At 34.7% G+C, this 19628-nt stretch overlaps 1 protein-coding gene across 1 annotated transcript in view; it reads right to left on the bottom strand.

Annotated features, from left to right (window-relative positions):
- LOC150075981 (uncharacterized) overlaps window positions 1-19628 on the bottom strand; it is a 701253-nt gene that overhangs the window by 67554 nt on the left and 614071 nt on the right. Inside the window, 4 exon segments of the mRNA XM_090387465.1 lie at window positions 1904-2183; window positions 8983-9143; window positions 9519-9675; window positions 16659-16778. Of these exon segments, the coding sequence (XP_090243591.1) occupies window positions 1904-2183; window positions 8983-9143; window positions 9519-9675; window positions 16659-16778 (718 nt within the window).

Genomic DNA, 19628 nt, shown 5'->3' with positions numbered 1-19628 from the left:
ATGGAAGAATTAGAGGATCGTGCATTTACGAATGTACCAGATCCATTACCTTTTGATGTCGATATGGGGATGATGTGTTTGTGGTTATCCCCAGAAATTCGGGTGACCGACTCTTAGACCATCTAAATTCTCTGTTGCCTTTCATAAAATTCACCATCAAGCTAGAATTGGACAATACCATACCATACTTAGACACCCTTGTCTGACGCGAGGGCATGCACTTGAAGACAACTGCCTATCGTAAACCAACGTGTGCTGGCCAATTTACCAACTTCCGGTCAGCACACATGCGCCACCATCTTCTTGCTACTGCATGAACCTTGTTAACCCGTGCCTGGACCCACTAGTTCTGTAGATGAGAGGTGCACCGAGATTGCTAAAGTCAAGGTAGATCTTGCGAGGTGTGGCTATCCCACCAGTACCCTTTAACAGGTGTGACCTACAGACATGACCACGTAGCAATCAACAGGAACATCCAAGGTAATGACTCAACCGTGAGTGCCTTTATCCCATACTACCCAAACCTATCACAACAAGTTTCTAGGGTCCTAAAATTACATGGGATAAAATGCATACAACTTTCATGCAGAAAGTTACGATCCCTCATCTCTAAAGTAAAAAACACCAGTTCCCACCTTACTACAAAGTGGTCTAGTCTACCACATCTCTTGCCATGACTGCACTAGCTGCTACATTGAGGAAACTGGGAGACGGCTCGGAAAACAAAGCCATCTGCTTAGTGGACATACAACACTCGGCCATTGCCGAACACTTCTGGTCAATGTACCACAACATTGACCCACACTGCGATGTCGTGATTGTAGATATAGGTCCTGCCACTACCGGCGATGTGCCTGGTTGGAGTCGTTGAAGATTACATGCTTTAATACCTCAGTCAACAGGAGCAGTGGATGTCATGGCCACCCTGTTATTGAAGCAACCATTTTGATGAATGACAAACGTTGGCAACATTCATATGTGTCACAGCCACAGGCTTCAACATCCAACAAGTAACCATCACATCATGCAGTTCATATGCATGACTGGCAGTACACGCCCTCATGTTCGACAATCTAACTGTCAGTTTGACTGATGAAAGTTAACAACTAACTGAAAGCTTTTGTATGTATTTAGTTTAATATGTGTGTTTTCCAATTAATATTAAATCTGTAATTATTTATTCTGTCTTCATTTTGCTCTGTGTCACGCAATTATTCACAATAATAATATTGACATATATTTTCATAATACATTACAGACTGTGTATATTAAGTATTTAATAATAAGCATAGCTCTTGGCTGGAGCTTCAGTAATCAATAGTTGGAGGATTTGAGAATATTTCTAAGGAAATGTACTTTGCTGCGTCCAAAAGACTACAGTTTTGTAGAGACCAAAATGGTGGCATACTGAATAGATGTTGTAAACATTTTTAAGTTTACATATATCCTTTCTATTTTGCTAATATTAATTAAAATATATTTAAAATAGTGTTATTATTTACAGTCAAACATGTTTCCTTGCTTGTGGACCACCCTATATAAAAAGAAATCGACTCAATAAGAAAAATGAACATAAAGGAATGCACATTTTAAGTAGCTTTACCATCATAGCACATTAGTTTACCTTCCTAAAATAACTTCTAAATTTCATTTTTACCATGAAATAACCATGGATGCAAGTAAGCAACAGTTAATATCAGGTATGCAGTTTTGCACACACAATGTGTAAAATTACCCCTATTGTTAACTTTTGCACTACAAAGATGCTTAGTCAATTATCCATTAACAAATATTCCACTTATCCTCAAGAAAAAATTGTCAAAAAATAATCTTTAATTATATATATATATATATAATGTACACCTGATTTTACTATTAAAAAAAAAAAAAAAAAACTACCTACCCATCTGAGTAATCATATACTGCCAACGAACTACATATGTGTCTCCTCCATGAAATTGTCCCCAACTTTCTTTGGACAGTTCCACATGTTGATATTCCATCACATGCCATATTTTTACAGCCAAGGTGGTAATTTCAAAATTTCTCCTCTCCTCAACATCATGATACTCTAACCCTCTCCCTAGATGGCTTCCTTCTAAAAACAGGTCAGGCTCTCCTGGCTGCTTAGACAACATTTCTTTGACATCACAGGGATGTAGGTCAGATAAGCTTTCTGCAGCCTTTCAAATTAAACAAAAATGACTTTGACTGAAACATTAAACACTGATCGATAACTGAAGGGAATTAATGTAAAACAAATAATTAAAATTAAGTAATATTTATATAATTATAAAGAAAATTTTCACTAATTTTAAGGTACATTAGGTTTGAATTCCCAAACTTCCACATATGATTTCACTGTCAAAATCCATGCAAAATCTGTTGTTTGAGATTCTTGTTAATATAAAATTAAATTATTTCAGAGAAATCCTTAATTGACACTACCCACTGCAACTTTTTTTTTTTTTTATATCTGCATTATGCAACTAATATATCTACATTATGCAACTAATTCATTTAAGCAACAAATGAAAAACTCAATAACAGGAGTTTTAACTGATCAACAAAGCACGTCTTTTCAGCAGGCATTCTGTACATATTTGCATGAATGCAGGGATTAAAAAAAGAAACACACATTTTTTTTATAAAAAGGATATTACAATTTTGAAACCCCCTCTTTAATAATAATGAAGACATCCTCAGTAAAAATGTGGTACCCTCCAGGAATTAATTGACTCTACATACTCATCATGACTATCAAAATTACCCTGATGGTTGACAGTCCTAAATTAGAGTACTAGAGTGTGTCATGCAATATGTTGTCCCAGTGTATTCCATGCATCCTCTATAGGGTTCCAGTTCAGTGAAGGAAACAACAATCCACTTCCTCAATTCTGTTATCAAAAAGTCATTCAATGAGTGGTGTTGCCAACTAAAATGCCCAATTTGATTACCCACTATGATGCAGTAACAAAGGAATTGGGTGAAAACAATAATTCTGATATCAACAAGTAATACTTCAGTAAAACTTTTAACACTGTTCTACATGAAAAACTGTTGAACAAATTGGAGCAACATGCCATTAGGGAAAACGTGCTGTTAAGGATAAAGGGATGGTTGAATGGCAGAAGACAGTGGTTATAAAGGGACATTACTCTTCTGGACTGATGTTATTAGTGAAGCCCCTCAGGGCTCAATGCTGGGCCCCTTACTATTTATAATATTTATTAATGATATTGATGAAGACATATCAAGCTTATTGTCTCAGTCTGCAGATGATAAAGGTTACCAAGGTGGTTAATAACAGGAATGAAGGCCTAGAAAAATTAGATGGGCTGAGAAGTGAAAATTGAAGTTTAGCACTGATAATGCAACTTGATGCATATGGGCAGCAGCAATTTGAGAATAACATACCAATTAGGTAGTACGACACTCAAGATAAAAAAAAAAAAAAAAAAAAGTAGAACAAGAGATAACTGTAGCTGACAAGTTCTCAGAGCAATGCAGACAGGTTTATAGAGCAGCTCATGATTCTGTCAGTAACTTTTCCAGCAGGAAAGAAGACAATTATCCCATTATATAAAGAAATGGTTAAGCCACATTATAAGTACTACATACAGGTCTGGAAACCTCATTTTAAGAAGGATGTAGATCTTTTGGAATGGGTACAGAGAAGAGCAATCAGATTAGTTAAGAACACGAAGGGGTACTCTTACCACAAAAGATTTTAGTTCTGCAAATTGCAACACTTGGAAATTAGGCACTTGTGAGGAAACCTGACAATTGTTTAAGGCTTTAAATGGATTGAGTAAATTTAACAAGAGCATCCTTACTCTTTCTGAGACATTACACACAAGGGGATATAGAGTGAAAAAGGGTGACTGCAGGACAGATGTGTGAAAATTATTTGCTTCCAGCCAGAGAGTAACTGATTGTTGCACAAGTAGATACTTTGAATAAATATAAAAAAGAATTATACATATTATTAGAGGGGGTGGACAGATGAAGTGGGTAGTTTTTTTGTTAATGCTGTATAAGCTTGTTGTCTTACATCATTTTCCACTAGTACTACTACTACTGATAATAGTAAAACCTTGAAGTTGCTAATTATTTAAAGTGTACTTTTACTATACAGCTATCTATGAACAAGTATTAAAAAAGAGAAGACGGCATCAGCTCATCACAAGAAAAAAAAAAATTATCTGTAGAATACACCCTGAAGAGTTTTTTTTTTTTTTCCTTCCTTCAGTACCTTTAGAAAGGAGATTCACTAGGTGGAAAAAACAACTTGGAAAATTTTACCAATTAACTGTCAATTTTACAATTACAATTAACTGGTTAAAAATGCAATGGATTCAACATGAAAAAAATTGTCCTTTTAAGATTCTGTACAAGGAGATCCTTTACAATTTTATGGGCTTTGGAATTTAAAAACAAATATTGGTCAGATTTTGAATTTGAAATCTAATCAAAATTGTTCTCAATTATCACAATTGGGAAATTATATGCAACCAAACAACCAATCAAAAAAATTTAAAGAAAATAATATAATGTAAATCTTGCCTTTTACTCCTGTGTATCACCACACCCACTGAGGAAACAGATAAGACTTAAACTTTCATGAAGAATAGGTTTAAAAGTTAAACCGAATTTAGTTGTTTTCCTTTATATCTTATTTAAAAATAGTAGTAGTAGTGGCATGTGATGCAAGAAAGCAAGTGTATGAGCTTATGCAGCATCAGCCAAAAAAAAAAAAAAAAAATTCACACCATTCCCTCCAAATGCCTGTTCAGTTCCTCCTTAAATTTATTTAAGGAGGAACTGAACTAACCTAACTTATATTTAACCTAACTTCCACAACGACAGATCGAAATTTGTTCCAGCAATTAACCACCCACTGGCTAAAGGCAAATTTCCGCACATCTATTCTACATCTGTCTTTTCTTAATTTGAATTTATGCCCCCTTAGGTTCGTAATCTGAACAAGTGGAAGGATCCCATCAGAATTCAGCATGCTCAACCCATTCAAGGCCTTATACACCTCAATCAGATCACTGTGCAGATTCCTAGTCTCCAGCCATTGCAATTTGCAGAACTTAAGCCTCTCTTGGTAAGAGGATCCCTTCATTCCCCTCACCAATCTTGTTGCTCTTCTCTGTACACGCTCAAGCAAATCTACATCCTTCCTAAAATGAGGCCTTCAGACCTGTACGCAGTACTCAAGGTGTGGCCTGACCATTGCCTCATACAGAGGTACAATCACCTCCTTTTCCCTGCTAGCAAAATTCCTATATATATCATTGAGAAAACCCCATGACCTGCCCTGGGAGCCTGTCTGCATTGCTCAGAAAACTTCATATCTGACTGCACAATTACTCTCAGGTATTTTTCATTTTCTACCACCCTAAGTGTAGTACTACACAGTTGGTATGTTCGTCTGGGGTTACTTCTACCCATATGCAGTACTTTGCATTTGTCAAGGTTAAACTTCAGTTGCCACTTAGCCCATCTGCCCAAATTTTCTACATCCTGTTGCAGTAGCACACTGCCATTACTGTCATTAACAACCCTGCCAACTTTGTATCTAGTTTTTAATATTAAAGTTTTCAGTATTTTCTAATTTGTTTGCTAATCTTTTTATTTCATGTGAAAATTAAGATAATGTTATATTTTCTTTATCCATTTTTATTAGCCTTAAATGATTGATGAAAGTCATTTAAATGGAAATGGAAAGCATGTATTTTTTCAATGTTCTTAATTTTAATTAAATAAATTAATTTAAATTTTCTATATTTCAGCCTTTTCTATGAATTTTTTTTCTTTTTCTAAGCAATTTTTATCCATATTATTGTAATTTTATCTTTATATTGTGCACCCACTCACTCACCCAACATTTGGAAAGATGTCCTATACCCAATCCTCAAAGGGTTCTCCCCCCCAATATATATAATTTCATTGAAAGTAGTTCTATGAACTAACAACAACATCTGCATGAAAGTATTTTATTTTATTTTTTTTTTTGGAATAATGGCCACTTATGTTCATATATGGCTAAACACAGTGGAATTAGTCTAAACACAGTTTGAAATGCTCTTTCCATTCTCACAGAACTATGTGTTTATTCCACTGGAATACTCCTTGAATGTTTTCTGCTAAGAAAAGGTTCCAATAAAATTTAGCTATCTACTGATGTTGACATCAAGTTTTCTTTGAAACTGAAATCTGCCAAAATGCTAGAACAAATTTATTCTGAAGGAGGAAAAGTACTTTGAAAGGTGGCTATTTGTTTTTATTGTGCTAACTACATAAGTAAGAATAAACTCCAAGTCAAACTGCACTCCCCCAACCCACATAAATTTAAAGCATCTTGTCACCACTACTTTCCCAGGTCATGGAACTCCATGTTGCAGAATAGCAAACTAAAGCACAATAAATTTACTCCATTAAACTATTGAATCACTTTAAACTTTTACCTTGAAATACCAAGAAATCTTAAAGGTCAAGGTTCCCTATTCTCTAAAATAAAATTTTTTAAAATTACCATTTCATTTCTCAAATGTAGATTCAATTCAACCTCAGATTCATTTCTATTTACATTCTACATGCCACTTTAATAAGTGCCCAGTTTGTTTCTTGATTGCTGCTTATTCCATTTAGGCTATTCCATTAAACTTAATTGAAACTTTAAAATTCCTTTCAATACAAAGCAATTTTTATTCCAGTTCCCTCCATTGCAACTTTGAGAGTTGTGCAAATGTGCATGCATATGGGGGGGGAGAGAGGGAGAGAGAGAGAGAGGGAGAGAGGGAGAGAGAGAGAGAGAGAGAGATTAAAATAAAATCTCTTTTTGGTCTTCTTTACTCTTCTAGGTTCAATTATTCTGAGCCATGCACTTTTCTCCATTAAACACTGCCTTCATCCAATACAACTTTACTAGTAATTACGGCACTTCATTAATCTATTTCAAATTACTTTCTTTCAGTTGTACAGATCCAGAGAAGCAAATTCCAGTGTATTATTACAAATCATCTATCAAAAACTGTTCACTCTCCCATTAGAAAACTATAACTGTAAACCACCATGTGTATAGCATGCAGGATATTTCTCACACAAATAATCCTTCCTAGTATACCTCTGACAACAGCTTACCTTTAGATAACTGATAAATTGGCCATAAACTCCTAATTTTAATTTAAATCCACAGACCAGCTCTCCAACAATCACCTTCAGCACTGTGTTATTTGGCATTATAACAAAAAAAAAAAAAAAAGATGATTTGCATAATTCATATTCCCTTTCTCCTTACACTGCATCAAAATCTTGTTATCTAAATAACATTAAATTATATTCACAAAAATGAAAACCTTTATTCTTCATTCTACTATAGCCTCCCATCCTTTATTTCAAGGATGAAAGGTAACCTCTCATCCTTTGTTTTCCAAAAAATATGTTTTAGCCATTCAAGATAAAATTGGAGAATTAAGATAAGAAAACTGCCTATCATTCAAAACACATCCTAATCAAGACTCCCTTTTTCAAGTTTATAAAGAACTTTAACTAACCACAAAGAAATATTCTACCATTTTTATATAATCTCAAACATAAAAATGCTATTGCTTTATTGATAATCAAGTTCACTGAATATCAATAAATTATAATTTAGGAACTTTCAGAGGCATGAATGAAGAGAAAGAAAACTAAACACAGAGAGTTCTAAGCTAAGTGAAGAATAATGTCACTGGTTGCTGAATGTCTTATAGCAGATTAAGAGAATGGTAGGTTCATAGATACAATTTGAATGAACAGCATCAATGAGAACTTCTACAGAAAAGACATGCAGAAGAAACTGAAACAATGAAAGAAGTCACTGATTAGCCTAATTAAGGAATAAGTAGAATAAAAAGTTGACGAGGAGTCAGATCATGATTTCAAAAGCAAATGGAGACATGCTGTTGAGACTAGAAAATTTTTTGGTATAAAATATTGCTCAAAGTTCTTATACTCTTTTCTGGTGTAAAATCAGGAACAGAGTAGGATATAGTATAGCATTAGGATATTTTCTAAGATAGTCAATTAACAATTTGGAAGAAAACCATATTTAAGTCAGTTTACTTTTAGATAAAGTTGCAATAGAATCACATGTTTTTTTTTTTTTTTAGGAGCATTAGCAACTAAGGTCATATTGTTCTGGGGATATGCGGTGGTCATTCCCTGACCTTTCCACATCCTCCGTATTTGGTGGTCATGGGCTCGAACCCCGGTCTAATCAAGAAGCGTGTGCTACGCACTGCTGCTCCTGCCCACCTGGCTACGGAGGCGCCAGAATCACATGTGTGTAAAAACAGATCAACATAAGTTACAAGCATAGTTTACTAAGGCACAGAAAGCAAGGTTGTCTGTCATCTGTAAGAGAGTCAAATTTGTTATGATGAGACTTGAAACTAACTTTAGATTTATTAATAACTTGTCTGGAAGCCTCTGTAGCCGAGTGGTCGGGAGTGCAGTAGCACACGCTCTTTGAGTAGACCGGGGTTCAAGCCCGATTGCTAAATATGGTTGATCTGCCAACCAGCGTGGCAGATTATGCTCTATTTCCCTCAGCACGAATTGTTAAGGAGGCTTTCATCCTGCAGTGGGTTGATAATGGCTGCAGTTTACCTTTTTTTTTTTTTATATATATTTTTTTTTTTATCATAAAACCTTAGAGTTTTAAGATACTTCCTTCCTATAAAGAAGGAAGAAATCTTTGGATTTTAAAGCAAACCGAAATATATGCAATACTTTAAGTAAAGCTAATCTTTAAAATCCTAGTATTCCCAGAAGCTAAACCAATTAAAGTGAGTATTTCAGATTGTGGTGATATCATTATTAAAATCAAATGAATTAAAAATCAGATTAATATCCTCATGACAAGTAGCAAGAGGGGCTTTTATATATTATTACAGTTTAGTGCCTTGAATAATGAATTCAAATATCTACCTTTTTATCATCATTAGTCTGTGATTTAACTTTAATAATACGAGACATATCTGGCCAATCTATAAACTTCTCTTTAAAAAGAGCAGGTTCCATATGTTGATTGATCTTAGCAAACACAGCCCAGGTAGGACGCTCTGTCTCACTCAAAGGATACTTTTTGTCTTAAAAAAGAAAAGCACATTAAAGGTTGATTAGTCAGTTAATCGATTAATTAATTAAACTAAAGGCAAAATGTAGCTAACAACAAATATGATTTGTAAGATTTATTCCCTACTGTTTTATTAAAAGCAAGGATTTTGTTTACTGCACAAAAAACTGTCAAAGAAGCTTATTTGAAAGATGTAAAATGTAGCAAAGCAAGTTACAAATTATCATACATGATATAAACATTTGCAAATTTCAAAAATGCATATGCAAAAATGAACAACTATTTTAAAATATTACACTTTAATAAATAAAAGTTTAGATCTTTTTGAATGTTTTCTGAAAATATTTCAGAAAATTTAGGGCTTAAGTTTAACTCAATTGAAACTTACCAAATCTTGGATATAGAGGATTGATATCACATTCAGAATAGTCATAACCCTGTTCCCAGAGTTCTTTAGCTAATCTGCACCCTGTTTTTCTCAGCTCAAATGGAGCCTGTTTACCATTCCACACATACATCTCACTTCCAAAGTCAAATACAATTACCTGTATAACAACAAAATAAAAACATCTCAAAAACAGATCAACGGGCATACCAGAATATCTGGCGGGGCATATTGGTTATTGTTCGAGTTAAATTCCTTATCAATTCCCAAACATTAATAAAGAATATTAGCCCATCTGTTATAACATGACTGATAAGTTAAAATGTACATTAATACCATCAATAGCAAACCCATTTCTTTTATCAAGCCAGAACTTAAGATAAAGAATTAAGATTAATTAATCTCATTAAGATAAAGGTTCAAAATATTACAAAGGGAATCATTCTCTTTGTAGACAGCAGTGATTTCAGAATTTTTCCCATCTGTCAAAGGCTGCAACACAATAATCAGAATGTCTTGGTAATGCACTAATTTTTCTTTATTGTATTTTAACAAAGTTAACCTAGTTCAAGTTCAATCATAATTAGTATTAGCCATATAGTGCAAGGAAGATTTTGCTGCACTAACCTGATGATAATATGAAGAGGAGAAATAAATAAGAAATAAAAAATAATCATAAAAACAAAAATAAAACAAACTGTAATGATTTATAAAAGTGAAAATTTCACCTTCATTCATTTTATAATCCCCTTTTAAGAGCTTTATAAATCAAAATCAGGTTCCCCCCCCTCCCTCCAAGGCTGCTAAATTCCGCAGCCTGCATATTTGAAGTCTTTTCTCATAGATGCCCTTTTGCAGGTCCCATTAAGCAGAATGGGACCTGCTTTTTGGCCCCTTCAAGAAGGTCAGGTCTTTTTTTAAGACCGTTTCCATACTTCAACAGAATATCCAAGTTTGGTCATACAACTGCCTTATACAGGGGGGATTATAATATCCCTATCTCTGCAACCAAACATTGGACACCACGGGCCTTCCTCGCCACCTGTCTAGGCTGCTCAAAGAATGTTGTTCAACTATATTGTAGCTCCCAAATCTCTTCCTTCCACTACTATTTTTAATTAAACCCAAACAAGTCTAATTTATTTTGGGGTTGCCATTCCCCAAGTGAATGGCATTCACTTGGGAAGTTAAATTGCAATAAGACCTTGAATTTTACTGCATTAAACATAGCTGCCACTTTCCTGGCCATTCTTGAAGCCTATCCAAGTCATCCTAAAGGAGCAATGCTTGGTGTGCTGATCATTAACCACTGTCCAAATCTTCACATCATCTCCAAACTTTGACATCATGCCCTGTAATCCCTTCAAAGTATAAAAGTCAGAAACAACAGTGGTCCCAGAACCTTCCTAACTTCTGTAACATGAGGCCTTTCAAGAGCTGAAGAAGGAGAGTATTTAGGCAAGTTTATCTCTCAATGAGGTAAGTGTGGCAAAAGGATATTTTCCAAAACAAACACAAATACACCAGTGAATGCTTGGAAACTGTCAATTTGAACAAATGGGATGATTTCATTCTCGGACATGACACATGGTCAGAGGAGGTCTTAGTCACTGACTTCTGACTGTGTGGTCATCTGGAATACAAGCCGAAAATTTATTTATTTTTAATATCTATCTCTTAGAGAAGAAAGCAATAGATGCAATAAATGCCATAACAAATAAAATATCCTTGGGTGTCAATCTTATTCCTACTTTTGCATTGAAAATGCCAGTCTCCTCACTGGTGACACTCCAAAGTGCAATCTTTAACAAAATCTTTCACCAGTCTGCTATCCCTAAAATCTGGTCAGAATTAAGAGTTTTCCAGTTCAAGTGGCATTTCCAAAAACAATAACTGATTTCAGACAAACTGCCTTTCCATCTCCAGGTCTAAAAACTTAGAAATCTGTGTATGAGAAAGCTCAAATGCCGTATGACTTTGTCGATCCTTGTCAAAAACCTTGTCAATCAATTCGGTATTGGAGAGACTTTGTAAGACTCATGGGGTAGAAATTTTCTCAGCATGATCTGTGCTTGTTAACAGGAGAGACTGTTTCTATAGGGATGGGATACAGTTAAACATAAGGGGTGTAAAAATATTTGCTGATGCCAATGAAGTAGTGTTAGACTGGTCAGAAAACTGCTAGTCTGGTGGGGGGGGGGGAAATACACAGACAAATAGGTTAACAACAGCCACAGGCAGAGCTGAAAGTGATTCCTGCTTTTTTTTTTTTTTTATTTATTTATATATATATATATATATATATATATATATAGTGGATATGGCAAATAGTTAACAGTTATAAACGTAAGATAATTAATTATAATGGTGATACAATCAGTGAAAACCTAAACAAAGAACCTGACAAGGGAGAGAAGAGCTGATTAATGCCATCAATGTCTAGATAAAACATTACATCAGTCTTAATATCTATGAACATAATGTGAATGAGCAGGTGGTAACTAAGTGCTGTGATAGCTGTCATAGCTGTCTCTGGTCCATGGTAATAACCTGGTAGGGAAACAATGGTTATATGCAAAAATGAAACATATATATATAAGGATAATTACTAAATCACTATGTCAAGCCAATTGTAGTAAAGGTAGGAGGGCACATTGTAAGGGTTAGCCCTCGATAAAGTCCTTTGCAATGTGTCCAACCTATCTTTACTACAATTGGCTTGACATAGTGATTTAGTAATTATCCTTATATATATATGTTTCATTTTTGCATATAACCATTGTTTCCCTACCAGGTTATTACCATGGACAGCTATGACAGCTATCACAGCACTTAGTTACCACCTGCTCATTCACATTATGTTCATACATATATATATATATATAAATATATTTTTTTTTTTTTTTTTTTTATGACAGACCCTAACACAAAAGGTTTTAGAACTTGTAGTACTTAGTACCATATGTGGGTTGAAAGCTGAGAAGAATGAAATAAGATACTTGTTAACATTAGACTTGCATTTTCATAGATATAATTTTCAGGAAGTGTGTGAAGGGAGTAATTCCAGAAAATAGATGTTGAGGGAATAAATAAGGAAGAAGAAGTTGGTTCTGTGAGTCTGAAGTTGGAGAATAAAAGGATACTAACTGGTTGTGGCACGTGTTCAAACTGGTTTGGAAAGGAGAGAGGGGTAAATTATAGAACAGGCATCCAGCAGAAACAGAACATTTATGAGACACAATGGATAGACTTTGTAAGAGATGAATCATTAATCTAACTGCCATCTTTTGAATGGAATCTAGAAGCCTGGGAGAGGTTATGGGGCACCATCCCAGATGTGGCAACAATATTCCATGGTAGGTTGGATTTGTATAGAGTAGATGTTTAGAAGAAAAGCAATGCTGAGCGTGAAAGATAAAACCCAGTTTTTTATGCAGAGAAAGTAATAATTGTGATGTGCTTATGCACAAGAAAGATGAGTCAGGGTAATCCCTAACAGAGATAGGTGATCTTGTCTAGAAATCTGAGTGTATCAAAGATAAGCATAGGAGCAGAAGAATACTTTTTGCAAGATATAAGAGAGGAATGAGTTTTAGAAGGATTCAAATTAACTAGATTTACCTGGAGGTTAGAATTTAAGGAATAGTAGTGGATATTCCAGAAATGGAAGCTGTTTGTGCAGGGCAAAGTTTCTCAAGCTGGAAGGTGGAATGCAATGTACTAACAGCAGCAAAACTATGGGTAGGATTTCCAGTCAATGGGAGAAGGTCATTAACATACAAGAGAAAAAGAGCGGAAAAAAGAACTGAACCTTGTGGCACACCAGCATCAGTGGAGAAGTTAAGACAGAGATGTCTACTGTCATTGGCAGTGAGTGGTCAGGGGAGAAACTGGACATCCAATTACAAAAAACAGTTGGCAATCCAAAAAATGGAAGCTTACTTAGAAGACTTTTAAGACCAAATAGGATCAAAATCCTTTGAAATGTCAAGAGCAACCACTTGAGTTTCACCACACTTTTCCATTGAATCTGATCATGGGTGGGTAACATAAGCTAGTATATCACCAATGGATCAACAGTGACTTACCTCCCTTGTTGCCTCCCTTAATATAACTGATCCCATCCACCCCAGGTGCCTTTTTTATGTTTAACTTCAATTTCTTTTCCACTTTCCTCACAAAATACTACTTATTCAATTTGTCAGCAACCAGTCAACAGTTAAACTCTCCTTATCAAGTGGACCAATATGATCCATCCTCTTCATTCTAGCGTTAACATAAGTAAAGAAAGTCTTTGCTGTTTTTCTTTGCCAAAGAATTCTCGTACTCTGCCTTAGCTTGCCTAACCTCCTTTGTGATTTGATCGCAGACCAGTTTATATCTAGCACAGGCCTGTTTACCATTCCACACATACATCTCACTTCCAAAGTCAAATACAATTACCTGTATAACAACAAAATAAACCCATTTCTTTTATCAAGCCAGAACTTAAGATAAAGAATTATCTTAAGACAAAATTATCAGTACTAAAATTATACAAGAGAACCAAAATGCATCCAATGCATTTTGGTTCTCTTGTATGAGTCTTATCAGTTCATCTTAAATCCATTTAGGTCTAAGCCTTGAACAGCATTTCTTAATTGGTATGAAAAGTCTAGTAGAAGCTTCTCTGATTATTTCCCCGACTGTTTTCCATTTAAAATTTGCTGTTGGTGACATCATCAGTGGGTTCCACTGCATACAATTTAAAAACTTGCTAAGACCACTTTTGTTACCTTTACAAAAGCAAAAGCCCTTTCCCCTGCTTTTGAGAGTAGTTAATGACTTTAAGTAAATCCTACCTAATACATTGTGATCACTGTCACCTAGTGGGTCTTTTATCTGCAGATGCTAATAAATCCCCAGAAGTCTTGCTGGTATGTGTAACCAACTCACAAGTTTCAGTCAGTATCTGAAAAGTTAAAATCCTCCATATAAGACATTCTGATTTAATTTACTGGCCCACTCTATTTCTCTCTATAGTTGTTTGTTATGCTCGTTACAGTCGTTAGGGTTATAACACCCACTTGCCCTCAATTTTGTTTTCCCAGGACTATATCACACAAAACTGACTCAGCATTGCACTGACCATCCATGTCATCTGGATGCTGTAGCCTCAAATTTAATATGCTTCTTAACTAAGAACATAGCCCCCATCTTGTACTCCCCATATTCAAATTCTGCATCTGTTATGTCTGAGTGACACCGTATCTCCAATACCACACAATGGCTGCATTTGGCAATTTAAATAGTACTTCAAAATCTCCAAATTTATTTATTATGTCCCTAGCATTAGTGTACATGCAATTCTTCTTACTGTTATTCACCATAACATAAGTCCTTGTATTTGTTTGTTTATTCAATGGGGGCCCCCATTCCCCCTCCCCTGCAGGCCTTGAAATCCCCAACACCTTGCTTTCCAGGCTGCTGCATGTTCCAGCAGAAGCAGTCTAACTAATGATTGCCAATATGGACTAGTTGTTGACTACTACATATAGCAACTAATAATTTACAGCTTAAAGTGATGAACTGCTTACAAAATGTTCTTGTGTCTGCAATTCTGACTAGATGTGGCAAGATGGATTTTATGATGAAAGCTTTGTGGATTAATTCTAAACTTGATGGACTTTACAAGAGTTATAGGGGAATTTTTTCTCTGCATGGCCTGACTCAATTGGTGGAATTTATTTTGTAAAAATGGTCTTCACTTGTGGTATGAGACAAAATTACATCTGCAATCTCTTCTCCAAGAGCACTTGTGCACAACTATTAATAACTTTAAACAACACTGAAAGGGAAAGTGTAATAGAAGCAAAATCGATTAGCAATTGAAGACCACAAGGAAGAACACTTAAGTATCTGTAGTGGGTTTATCAGAATTATCAAAAAACAGTAAAAAAACTACTTTGTCTATAGAGTAATGCAAGAAGTACTGTAAAGAAATTAAATGAATTTAGCTTCTGATCAGCTCAACCAATGCTGATGTGGTGCTGAGAGATAAGAGATGAAGAATTTCATTTTGCTGAATACCGTGTTACGTTGCAGGGAAGGATAGAAAAGTAATGCTTCTGATCAAAAACTTGCTGAAAATAACAAGAATCTTCTCCAAGTTAGAATAAGGTAATAAAGATGTTGTGGCTAAAATGACTTACAGTACAGGGCAGATTATAGTTGAGTTATGTTATAGGCCAAATGACTGAGAAGTGTGACAAAAATCCCTTTAGGAAATTTTAATGGGCCAGCAACTTTGACTGTCTCATAATGAGCAACTTCAATTTACCTCTTATAGATTGTAAAATATGGATTGAAAATACAATATATAGTAACAGGTTTTTTGAACACAAATATGTGTGAATTTGTGTACAAATTAAAAATTTCAGGGTAAAACAGAAGATCTCATAACATTCAGCTATGGTTAGGAGGGTGTGAAATATTGGAATAAGTTGCCTCCCCAACATGGGAGAGGCAATGAGTCTAGCAAAGTCATTAAAGCAGAATTGGATAATTGTTTTGTGGAAACGGGAATGGTATGAAGACCCTGCTTTATTTTAATTATTTTATTTATTTATTTATTTTGGCTGATGCAGAAAAAGTTCTTCCTTGTATCATTTGGCCTTACTAATACTAAGAATAAATATCCTATACTGAAAGACTAACAGTACACAAAATGTAATACCATCTAAAGTTAGCCTAATTAGGAAAGAAGCAGTCTTTCCTAATTTGTTCACATTTCCAGAAGAGACAGAGGTAACATAGAAAAAATCATTTTCAATGAAATGAAGTAAGATGACCATATAAGAGATAGCTTAATGAAGTATGGGCCTGACTAAACAAGGACTTGAGAATTAAACTGCAGATGGCAGTAGATAGAAAACAGAGAAAAACCTATATACAGGCTCTTCGGCAGTGAAAAGGTAAGTGAGAGAGGGAGAGGCTATTTTCTTGGATTGACCAGTTGACCCAGATGGAAAAATCATTAATTAATATTTAAATCATAAATTAAACATTCTATGTACTTGAAGGTATGGGATATCAGTTGGAATTCATCAAATGAATTGGTAGTAGATTATTACTTTCTATTTCATAATATCAAATTATCCTTACCTCATCAGTTTTAAGCATCTCTATTTTTGGAAGAGAACCCCAGTATTCCTCATATGGAATCAGTTCGTCTTTCTCTACCTTGTACACCATATTCGTATCTACAATGGCTGCTTCATACAACTAGGAAACAAAATGAAGACACATAATTGTAAGACCAAAGAAAAAGCAAATTAAAATTAACCAAAAGAATGTATAAAGTTTACATTTCCATTAATAGCAATTGTTAATATTTGAATAAACTTACCAAACTCACAGGGACTTTATACAAAATAAAAGCATATTTAAATAGAAATCCCCAAAAGTGGAGATGCACCATTGTTCCATACTTTTGGAAAGTTTATGAAAATTAAGACAAAATGCAATGGGTATACTTATCCAAAACATTGACATAATTGTGATTAATGATGCTGGTCAGGTTGAGCTTCTTTGGAATGGGGACAGGTTTATGGACAGTTGCAGAAATTGTAGTTGTGTTAATGCTGCCAAATGTAATGCATTTGGAAATAATCCAAGTATTAATAATATAATGCCTTAATATGGAATTGCATTTTATAGAAGGAACTGACTATCTAAAAAGCTTACTTTCAAGAACTACAAAAGTAAATCTGAAAATGTAATTCTCAATAGATTCGATGAATCTACTTCATCTGATGAAGAAAATAAACAAATTCCTTTGTCTATTAAGATGAACAACAATGCATATTTGCATAAAATATATAGTTAATAATTTATATAAATATTGGTATTAATTCATATCTTTCCAACAAGCATTTAATGCTCAACATGTCTACTTAAAATTTTAGACAATTTTTAGTGCTTCAAAGGTCAACCTATATGCTGGAATATAGAGTAAAAATATGTTATAAAATTTACTTGACATCTGATTAATTTTATTCCAAAAAAAAGATATCTGGATTGCAATTAACAATGGTCCCTATACTATACTATCTGGAAGGCATGAAATCTGTTAACAAATGAGCAATATACACCAAACTATCACTGGTGGATCAACACCAGAACAAATGTTACTCAGATGTAAGGTTTAAAGATAGTATTTGTGACCCTTGTTTGGAACAGATACAAATCAAACTGATGATTTTTACATCAACTTACATACAGACACATACTACTGACTCTCTCCAGTCATGGCTGGCTGAGTAGAGGAAGCAAGATTATATGCTAATTGAGGAATAGGAAGAAAACAATCATACAAAAAAGCTAAATGTAGTCTGGCACACTGCCAGACTACCTTTAGCTTTTTATAAAGATCTGATAAAAAAAAAAAAAAAAACCCTTACAGTATGACCTTTCTACATCAAGTCTATTCAGTTCCACACCATTGATATAAATCATGGATTTATACATGATCCCCTTAGATAACTCTTTCAGAAATAAGGTTCCCTCCCTACTCATCTTCCCTAACAATCTAACATTTCATTTGACAATCTTTACATCATTCATTCTCATCTTGCATCCTATCACAATGTTTCTGAAAAGAAACAAATACAAATCCTAGTACCAGTGCAGAGCATAAGCATCAAGGAGTTTGTTTGTTATTTGGTTTTTAGGAGCATTAGCAACTAAGGCCATATTGCTCCGGGAATAGGCAGTGGTCATTCCCTGACCTTTCCGCATCCTCCGTATATGGTGGTGATGGGCTCAAACCCCGGTCTAATCAAGAAGCGTGTGCTACGCACTGCTGCTCCTTCCCACCTGGCTACAGAGGCACCTCATCAAGGAGTAGCTAGTTGGCTAACTAACACCAGATTCAACATACTCAAGCTCAAATATTTTGAAACTTTAAAAGCTACTGCAGGCAAGGATTTGTAACCACAGGATTTAATACCCAACATGTAGAAAACATGTTAAAAGCACCATTAAGTTTCATTAAAAGCATATTTATTTAGTTTGCTGTGCTGTCAATATAATGATCTGTTATTATTCGGCAAGCCTTCTGTGATGCTTTCACTGAGCACAATTTCCTGCATGCTACATAATTCACACGTATGGCACTGCAATGATGTTTCATAGTGATTCTTACAGTATCACATTACTGCTTTCTTAATTAATGAGCAGTGCAATAATTTTTCTACAAAATAAATACTGGTTTAAAATAAACCAGTCTTCTGGGAATCTCACCATTAGAACTTCCTATGATACATTAAAGTCAAATATTAAAGTGTTATATTCATATAACACTTTAATATTTGATACCTGAAAGAAAATAAAATGCAATAAAATACTTGAAATTTTTATACCACTCCTTTTTATTGCTGACAATTAATATAAAAGATCTTACATTTATTAATAAAATATATGTAAAATAATAAGAGGAGTTTACCTCAATATATTTCAGCTCTGATTCATACTATCTAATAAAATATAATACACAGTGGCCACTTCACTGGGTATACCTGCCCTTTTTGTGAAATGGAGCACTCCTTCAGTAACAGCATTGCTTGTTCATACCATAATATAAAGCAGGTGGGCAGATACATAGGGATGCTGTATGTGGGCAATTAAGTGCAAAATCAGGTATGACAAAAGATTTAACTGACTCTGAACATGGCAGGGTAGCCAGTGCCAGATATGCCTGAATGAGTATCTCGGAAACTAAAACCCTGCTACATTAACTTGTATGCCTGTGTCTTGGATGTATCAAAATTGGTAAAATAACCAAATAGCAGTCAATCAACAGTGATCCTATGATTGAAAACAACCTGCTGATGTGAGAGGCCAATGGAGGTGGACTTGTGCAAGGCAACAGAAAGACTACAGTCATTCAGATGATGACCCAGTAACAATAGTGATAACCAAAGAGGCATCTCAGAATGCAAAGCTCATTGTACTTTGTAGCACTGCCATCAAAAATCAAACTGGATGCCAATCTTGTTAGCAAAAAACAAGAAATTATGGGTACACTCAAGAACACCAACACTGGATAATGGACCAGAATATGCCCAAGTGTAA

Source organism: Mastigoproctus giganteus, chromosome 13 (assembly GCF_048544385.1).
Source record: "Mastigoproctus giganteus isolate SK-2022 chromosome 13, ASM4854438v1, whole genome shotgun sequence".
Lineage (NCBI taxonomy): Eukaryota > Metazoa > Arthropoda > Arachnida > Uropygi > Thelyphonidae > Mastigoproctus > Mastigoproctus giganteus.
Note: the sequence above shows the minus strand (reverse complement) of the source record. Positions and strands in the feature narration are given on the sequence as shown.